Source organism: Drosophila willistoni, assembly GCF_018902025.1.
Source record: "Drosophila willistoni isolate 14030-0811.24 chromosome XR unlocalized genomic scaffold, UCI_dwil_1.1 Seg8, whole genome shotgun sequence".
In the NCBI taxonomy this organism is placed as follows: Eukaryota; Metazoa; Arthropoda; class Insecta; order Diptera; family Drosophilidae; genus Drosophila; species Drosophila willistoni.
The window spans coordinates 2,108,071-2,117,099 of NW_025814059.1; the positions used below are offsets into that span (position 1 = coordinate 2,108,071).

Below are 9,029 nucleotides of genomic sequence, written 5' to 3' on the forward strand. Positions count from 1 at the left end.
TATAAATCAAATGAAAAGCAACTCAAAGTTTAACAATAATATGAGGAAAAGAGAGAGAGAGAAAAATGCAAACACAAATTCATAGAAAATTTGTTGATGGTGTAAAACAAATTAAAATGGCAAAAGTAAACTTTTTTAATTTCATAGAAAAATATACATATGTATGTATGTATATACCTTAATTGAATTATTTATTTTATTGGTCCATTGTCAGGTGAAGGCAATGCCACCTCAACAAATCTATATCTATATCTGTAGCTGTATCTGTATCTGTATCTGGCACTTAAACCCTTTGGTCTGTATGTGACAAACTCTCTCATAAAGTCATTAAACCCTCCGGCTTTGTACGTAAAAGAATATCAACAACAATATGGAAAAATAAAATTAAAATGTACGCACACACACACACACACACACACAAATTAAAAACTTTCAATAGCAACAATTTTCATTTAAAAATTCAACACCAGGCGTTGGGACAATGGCCAGACCACATCATGCCGCCTGGAGAGGTAAGTCCTGTTGCATGGTGGCAACTGAGGTACACGGCGGGGGCTGAGAGGGGATAGTGAGGGGTAGTAGAGGTAGAGGCGGCTGCCTTCATTCTGAAACCGGGCGACAAACAGATTTATTAAAACTGGAAATATGCATTGTATGTAATTTGAGACTGGCGATAGCTGAAAAATAACAAAAATGTTAAGCAAAATGAAAAAGAGTGAAATGTGGAGTAGGAGTAGGAGGAGGTGGAGAAGGAGGCGGTAGAGTAGTAGTAGAGCAACAATTAAAACTATTTTGGCCAAAACAATATCGAGGTTGTTGCTATCGCTGCCAGTTTGCTGATGTTGCTGTTGTTGTTTGTATGTTATATGTAGAGCTGGGTTGGCAACATTTCATTAGAATGCCGGAGGTCAAACCGCAGCACGCAACAGCCACACTGCAAATGGAGGGATAGCTTCATAGTTGGATAGGGATGGAGAGCGGGAAGCGAGGCGGGTGGGGGGGCGAATGAAACTGGATGGATGAAATGGATGGCAGGGAGCAAGACAAGACAAAAGCTGATTACTTGCTGCAATGGCTGACAGGACATGGGCCAGGCCCCGGATACGGGGCTTGGTTATTTCGCGCTACACAAAATGCCCTTGCCAAATGCCAGAGAGTTTCGGTTTACACATCCAAGCAATCGGTATTAACTTGAACATCATTTCCATTTCCACCCATCGTCTATTGCCCAAGAGTATATTTTCTTCGTTCTTGCTGGCCTTTCTTGTTTTTGTCGTCATTGCTCCCTCCCTCTCTCTGTCTGTCTCTCTGTCTGTCTGTCTGACTGTCTGTTTATTGTGCCAACATTGCAGAAATCCAAGGCATGTCCTTTTGGCCAGGGATAAACTGCAATGTCGACGAGGACAACACGAATGCCAATGGAAATGGGAATGGAAAATGACAGAGGCAAAGGTGGCAGCGAGGCGCTGGAGCTGGAGCTGGAGAGTTGCAGCTTAGTCAAAACAACAGATGTTGGCAAGCGAAAATTTATTGCTTTAAAACTTAATCAACAATAATATGTGACAAATGCCCAATTGAATTACTTTCAACTACTTTTCCTTTTGACTTGTATAGGACTTTCATCATATTTGAGTTGAAGGTGTTGCAATTAAAAGAATTTTGCCAACTGATTGTGGCTCACTTCGACCAGTTGCTAATATTTTTTCAGATTTAAGACTAAACTATATTGCCACAAGTTCTTATTCATATAGAAATCAATTGGTCACCGCGTTAGCCTCAGTGTAAACCTTGTTCTTATCTCATGCCGCCTTTAGCCCATGGGCCCATTTGGCCCTGTCATTGATATCGAAATTGAATGAAAATCAGAAACAATTATGGCCAATTTAAATCACTTTGGCTAATATTGGGAAATTAAAGGACATCTTTAGAAAATATTTATGTGAGGGAAATGTTCTTCAGTTCCTAGGTAAATTTTAATAAACGTTTGACGTTGGAATATTGACTTTCTTCTAACTGTATAATCGTTTCCTGTGTGTGTGCGTGTGTGTGCGTCTCTCTCTTATTGTCAATCAAATGTTGCCATGACATACTGCATCTACAGCTCTTATTGAGGCAGCATTGGTCACAATATGCCAATCAATGCTCGATCTACCAATCATTTCTGGATGACATCCACCAAATTGCTCAAATTGTTCACATTGCATGCTCCTGCTTAATTGAGCTAATATGTGATTGACTTCAGGACCGGATAAAAAGTTACTCAAAGTTACACAAAGGTAATTAACATAAAGATCAACAAGATTTTAAATTCTATACTAACTAAAAATTCTATTCAAATTAAATCAAAGAATTTTTGTAAATTTTTGGCAAAGAATATTGTTCTGTTATTTTTATTATCAGTTCAAATAAATTAATTTTTTTTTTTTGCCACACAAAAACAAATATCTGCTGCAAATACTAAAAGGTAAGATTAATTTAGCAGAAAAGCTTAATTTAATGTCAAAAACAAAAATTAGCTTTTAGCAAATAAGTTTTGGCAATAAGCAAAACAAAATTGTCAAACTACATTTAAACCACAATTTAAATATAATTATTAGTCACATGATTAGTATTTAAATTATCATATATGAGAGGAAATGTTTAAACTAGAAAATTTAGAAAAAATATTGAACCACAATTAAAAGTCATTTGCATATTTCTATGTGACTCTCCTATGTATTTATTTTGGACCTACAAACATATGTACACATATGATTTATTATGAATTTATTTGCCTTGAATTTCATTCGGAACTAGAGTTTGCAAGAATTAATTTAATCAAAATGATTTCAATTATGGATTTAATATTGGATAGTTAAGTTAATTTTTGATAGATTTCTCATTTTTATTATTAATATTTATTGATATTAAGCAGATATTGCAATTCCAAATGGTAGAAGTTATCATCTTTTGAGGCTATCGAGACTAATATAGTTTCTTGACCACAGTTGGGCTTAAGGCTTTACTTTGGGCTCTCTTAACTGTCAATGCGCACCTGTATTCAATGATGATGACTGACATAGAACAGAAAATGTGATGCAGTGTGGTTTGGTGTGTGTTGTGTGCTGTGTGTGAAGGGGCACACACTCTCTTCCACTTTGAACTGTCAATCACTTTGATGGAGCTGCCGTTTCAGGCCCATTCCCATAACCATGCTCCAAACAATGTTATCAACACCTGTTCCACAGCTCTGTGGACTGTTGCTCATTTATACACACTTTCTTTACAGCCCATTCCCATGTGCACAAATTTCGTTTTCTTTTCCCTTTTGTTTTCCTTTTTTTATTGTTAGGGATTATTATTAATGTGTGTGTGTACAACTCGTAAAAGATTAGGTCATAAAATGCAACATAATGGCAGATCAAACTTTTACATTATCATAAATTACATATATTTATGACTGGCTATATAAATTTGAAATTCGCTTTTCAATTGGCTCAACCAAAAACAAGTTGCAGCAAGAAAATTCTACTCAGACAACTAGTTAGCAAAACTAAAATTGGCCACTAAGCTCTAACCACTTGCCTCAGAAACAAAAGTGAACTAAGCTAAATAGTACGCCGACTGGGTTATACTCTGCAACACTCAGGCAGAAATAACAAAAAGCACGTAAACTCCCCTTTCTAACACTATTACAAAGAGTTTTTGACACTATTCGATATAGGATTATGATTATATTATTAATAGATTTAGCGTTAAGAACGTCGTACTTTATTCCTATCCAAGTCTTAAAGTGTTTTGTAATGCATTTAATAAATATTTCACTATAAACTCAAACTATTATGGACATATACCCTTCTGTTTAATGGTCGCAGGGTATAGAAACTCTTTTTGCATGCCCAGTTCACATAATTTGTGTTGTGATAGTCTCGTTCTTAGGTTTATTTTTATTTTTTTTTTTGGACTCGTTTTCGCTTTTGGCCCAAAAATTTTTGATGTTCTTTTTCTTGCTTTTCGTTGAAGAACTTTTTAGCTGTTTTTTGTTGTTTTTTGTTTGGTTTTCGTTGCGCTCAAAACATAATTAAGTGCTTACAAGTTTGTGAATGTAAAGGAAATTGTCATTGGGGATTGGGTGGCGACACCCCGAACCGCTGATGATGTACTAAGTAGTCATAAATTTTACTTTGGCCCAACTAACAAAACTACAAGCAAACAAAATGTAAGCGAAGAAGAAAAACAAGTCAGAAATCAAGTCAAGTTTGAGACGGCAAAAAAGTGAAATGGGTGGTGGATTTCCCCTCTATCCATCTGTGACTTTGACCCCGGCCTGAAACGACAAGCTCAACAAGTTGGCATGTTCTTACTGAGACGCGGCAACGACTCGACAAAACCGAGCTGATGAAGTGGCCATGGCCAAGTGCTGGACTTTAGTTGTAGTTGGCAAGTGAAACGCCAAAGTTGAAATTAAATCAAACATCAAACTGAATCACAAAAACAGGGACTTGGGTATAAAGCAAAGAAGGGAGAATAGCACAACCCGCAATCCCTTGCAACAACCAACCAACAACAACTATAATAACAACAACAACAAAAACAACATTCATCTCCATCTCCATCGTTTATCCTTCATGGGGTCCCATATCCTTGGGCCAAAATGAAATGAAATGTGGCAGAGACGAAATGCCGAAAGTGTTAGGAACTTTGTTATATTTCTGTTGATTTTACAAAACTGTGGCCAGGCACGCACCCAGCAGGAGGAGAGGCGTGATGGATTAGCAAAGTTGGAGTTTAGTGGCATTGGCGGCAGGCACAAACAGAGGGAGCCGAATCCGGTGCCAGTGTTAGACCAGAAGCAAGAGTCAGAGCCCGAGCCAGAGCAGGAGCAGGAGCAGGAGCAGGAAGCTTTGTATGTTTTTAATTTTGCAAAAATTTATGAAACTTTGTATACGCGATTGCTGCAGGCTGTGGCTAGCAGCAACACCAGTAAAAGCAACAGCAACATCAACATCAGCAACAACAACAACAACAACAACAACAACAACAGCAATGTACAGAATTTCAAAGGGCGTGGCCTGCGTCCCCTGCATCAGCCACAACTACTATGGAAGCCGGTTCAATCTGTAGCACCCCCGGTTCGTCAATTTGTTTTGATTACAACCAAGAAGCCATTTCATATTTTAGAACAGCTGCAGCAGGATTTGCATGAGAAACTAAAGCGAACAACAACAGTGAAACCCTTCAGTGTGCTGCAACAATTGGATCTGGAACAGCAGGCTCTGGCTCTGGCCAAGGCGAATTCGAGTTTTAATGTAATGCAAGCCCTGCAAATGGAAGAGAAGCTACGTGATAGACTAACAACCACTGTGAAACCATTCCATATGCTTGCCCAGTTGAATCATGACCAAGAGCAGGCAGACAAACGAACAACAACCATTAAGCCCTTTCATCCAATCAATGCGCTAAAACAGGAGGCAATTCAGCAGCATCTTGCCAAGCTCCAGAAGGGTGAAGAAATGCAAGCGGAGGAGGTAGAGGAAGAAGGCTTTGAAATCCTTCAACCTGTTGCATCATCAGAACCGCAAGAACAACATAAATCTGAGGATGTACCCAAAGAGCAAACGCGGGCCAAGGAAAGTCAGAAAAGAAAACGCAAACGTATTCGCCGACGCCGTAAAAGAATACGTCGTCGCAGGAAGCGTACACGTCGTCGCCGTCGAAAGAAGCGTAAAAAGAAACGCAATAAGCGCAAGAAGAAGAAGTACAAGGGCCAAAAGGACAAGAAGAAGAGAAAGAAACGAAAAGACAAGAGAAAGAAAAAACCAATGGAAGTAGTAGCTCCAGTTTTGGGTCAGCCGGGACAAGTTATATTTGCCAATCCAACAAAGCAACCACACCATTACCATTATCCTCATTCCCATCCATATCCGAATGGCCAAGGTTATCCCTATCCCATGCCAATGCCAATGCCAATGCCCATGCCAACGGACATGATGATCACCAGCACTACCAAACGTCCAGCGACCACCACCACCACTCTGCGTCCCTTCAACAAGATCAAATACATTCTGCGACACAATAGCATATTCAAGAAGAAAAAGAAAGAGTATCTCAGTCATGTGGGTCATGTTCTCTATCCGTTCATTAAATTTGTGGCCTTCTTCACCGTCCTCAATCCGTTCACACTGGGTGTGTTTCTCTTTACCCTAGTCTCGCCGGTGGTCTTTGGTTTTCTGGGCTTTGTGGCATTGAGTGTCCTGGTCAAGCCATTCCTTCATTTGGTCTTTGGTGTCAAGCGTAATGTGGACTACATTCATCGAAAACAGTGGCTGGCCAATAGACAGGCTGAAAAATTAAAGCTCGCCCTACGCCCAGTTACCATACACAAGCACTACTATCAGAAGCCTCAACATTCGTCGCCGCCACTGAAACTACGCCCCGTTGCCGACTGGCGGCGGCAAATCGCTAAACCGGGAACGGGACCCTTACCAGGACCAGGACCAGGACCACTAATTAGACCAAGACCACCACCACTACCACCGCCATTCAGGTTGCATCATAATCCCTTACTGCCAGATCAGCGTAAGGTACTTGAAGATGATGACTTTGAGGATTATGATGGTCATCATGGCTGGCAAACAAAGATATTGTAAATAAAGTTATTTTGTTTTTTTTTTTACCACTCTCTCTCTCTCTCTTTGGTTTTACTCAAAAGGGGTAAGTGGGACAACTTTAGCTCATTGATTAGACAAAACAATCATAGTACCAGGAGCTAAATGTTGTTTGGGATATAAACTTTGATGAAACTAAGCAAGAACTAATCTAATACATGTCTAAAACCAAACCTTCTCAGTGCTCAAGAGACAAACAGATCTGATCAATTTGATTATACGTTTCATCCTTTTCAAAGGGTATACAGAAGGGAGGGAAAAGGAAACTGAAACTTGTTGGCGGCATTGCTTGAGGTTGCTGAGAGTAATCAGTGCAAATGGAAGAAATTGCCACTTTGGGGACTAAAGTGGCATACAACATACATCCCCCAAAGACTACATTCCCCCCTTCTTCCCAAAACCCTCTCCTTTGTCACTCTCTATCCATATATCTTTCATGTGTGTGTGTGTGTGTGTGTGTGTGCCTAAACTTGCGTGAGGGGCATTAAAATTAACATGTTGGCAAAGTGAAAATTAACAAGAGCCACAACATCAGCAGCAACGAGCAAAGATTGTTTGCGAAACCTAATTAAAAAGTTTCGTAAATTTCTCTGCTACTACATATTGTTGTTGTTGTTGTTGTTTTTGTGGTTTACATTTTACATTCCAATACCCGCCACACCGTCAACCCTCGCACACAGACAATGTCACATATTACATTTACCTTTTTCTTTCTTTCATGTAACTTTACACTTTACATTCACATTAATGAATGTATGTATATAGTTTTTTTTTTTTTTTGTTTTTTGTTTGTTTTCTGCACTTTATTGTCATTACATTTCATTCTCATGGATCCCCATCGTAGAGCATATTGAAAATGTTCAATTCCGTTAGGTCTGACAAACCGTCGTCATAGCCACCATGGATCAGTTCTCGCTCACGTTGCGCATCCACCGGATACACTTGATGTATGGGCAAACACAATTGCAGTTCAGTTAGCTCGAAAAGTTTGCGTGCATCCCAGCGAAAGAGCTCGATGCCCTTCAACAGCATAGAATGTTGCAGATGATACTGACAGCTATCCGTTAATACCATTAGATCATCAATGACAGCCATTACTCGCATGACAATATAGCGACAATAACGCTCCTTCACAAACTGTACCGATAGTTGCGGCTCTTGCGGTGGATTATGAGCCTTATATCGTAGATAATTCCATAAAGTTAACATTAGAATGGCGGCCAGTTTAACTCCACCAATGAAGAGCATTAGACTCATGGGACTGATCTCTATTTGAACTATCTGCTGACGCCAATGGAGCAGATCCCATCCATTTAATTTATAGCCATAATCCAAAATCCCAACCAAGAGCAAACTAGATATGGCAAATAATCCGACAGCAATGTAATGCAATCGGATCAGTATTTGAAACCTTAGCCAATAAAGAAAGATGGCTTCCATTTCTTGTTTTTTTGTTATCCACCTTCTTTTTGGTTAAAGCGGAGCCCGGCTGGTCAAATGGTTTTGGCCACTTTGCAAAACACTTTTCAATTTTGATATCAAATAAATGACATTGCTTGCCATGAGTGCTTAGCCAAAAGTCTGACTTTCTTTCTAGAATTTCTTTTTCGTTCTCAATTCGCAATCAAAGTGATCATAAGACTTTTATCTACAGTGGAAGGTAACTAATAAATGTTGCCGTGTTCATATTTTAAAAACATTTCTTTCTAATTGCTTTGGAAATTGAAATATTTGTGGTTATGAGGCAAACAAATCAAAAGACAACGAAAGCGAAAACTAATTTCAATTTATAATAGGCAATTAGAAGCAAATATTACACATACGACATGTATTTAAGATGATGATGAATTCCATGTAAATTATTGTCATTTACTTGTATGTAGATACATTTTCTTTGACTAATTGTTAATTTCATTTCAAACTTTAACTTGTTTACAAGTAAATGGCATTTAATTGTTTTTACTTTTAACTTGAACATAGTTTGGCAAAAAATTGTGCATTCCATGTGGGCATTATACCATTATCAATTTGTTAACAAATTGAATATATTAATGGGGATATCTTGTCAATGAGGAGGGCGCAAAGGGAATGTGTTGATGGTCATTTTGTGGGAAATTCACCAAGTGAAAGCAATTTAGGTAGGTCTGTGGCCAATTATTAGTTTTAAATTGCTTTAAAAGTTTTTCATTTACTATTTGTCATCAGTTACCTGACTTTGCCTTTGACCAAAAACTTTCCACGTCGCGATGTCTTTCGTCCTATAATGTTGTTGTTGCCGTTTTCGTTCATTGGGGAGATGCTATTGCTCTCGATTTTACTGTTGACGATATTGGCACTTTGTTTATACAATGCACAGAGCCAATATCAATTGCGCCTTTGCAA

At 38.7% G+C, this 9,029-nt stretch overlaps 2 protein-coding genes across 2 annotated transcripts; one reads left to right on the forward strand and one right to left on the reverse strand.

The window, feature by feature from the left end:
• The first annotated feature begins 4,643 nt into the window (after positions 1–4,643).
• On the forward strand, positions 4,644–6,629 carry LOC6645849. Its single transcript, XM_047012359.1, has 4 exons — positions 4,644–4,779; positions 4,882–4,950; positions 5,104–5,468; positions 5,514–6,629. Exons 1-4 carry the CDS (start codon positions 4,644–4,646, stop codon positions 6,627–6,629), a joined length of 1,686 nt encoding a protein of 561 aa, XP_046868315.1.
• A 796-nt stretch (positions 6,630–7,425) lies between these two features.
• Positions 7,426–8,241, reverse strand: LOC6645850. The gene has a single exon (XM_002068539.3). It carries the CDS (start codon positions 8,085–8,087, stop codon positions 7,473–7,475), a length of 615 nt encoding a protein of 204 aa, XP_002068575.1. The 5' UTR covers positions 8,088–8,241; the 3' UTR covers positions 7,426–7,472.
• Positions 8,242–9,029: the final 788 nt, after the last annotated feature.

What these genes read in the sequence shown, in the direction of transcription:
- LOC6645849 (XM_047012359.1), top strand. Translation starts at nt 4,644, where the DNA reads ATGTGGCAGAGACGAAATGCCGAAAGTGTTAGGAACTTTGTTATATTT. An exon ending in ATTGCTGCAGGCTGTGGCTA is followed by an intron (nt 4,951 to 5,103) that starts GCAGCAACACCA and finishes TTCAATCTGTAG; the next exon opens with CACCCCCGGTTCGTCAATTT. An exon ending in AGGCAATTCAGCAGCATCTT is followed by an intron (nt 5,469 to 5,513) that starts GCCAAGCTCCAG and finishes GAGGAGGTAGAG; the next exon opens with GAAGAAGGCTTTGAAATCCT.
- LOC6645850 (XM_002068539.3), bottom strand. Translation starts at nt 8,087, where the DNA reads ATGGAAGCCATCTTTCTTTATTGGCTAAGGTTTCAAATACTGATCCGA.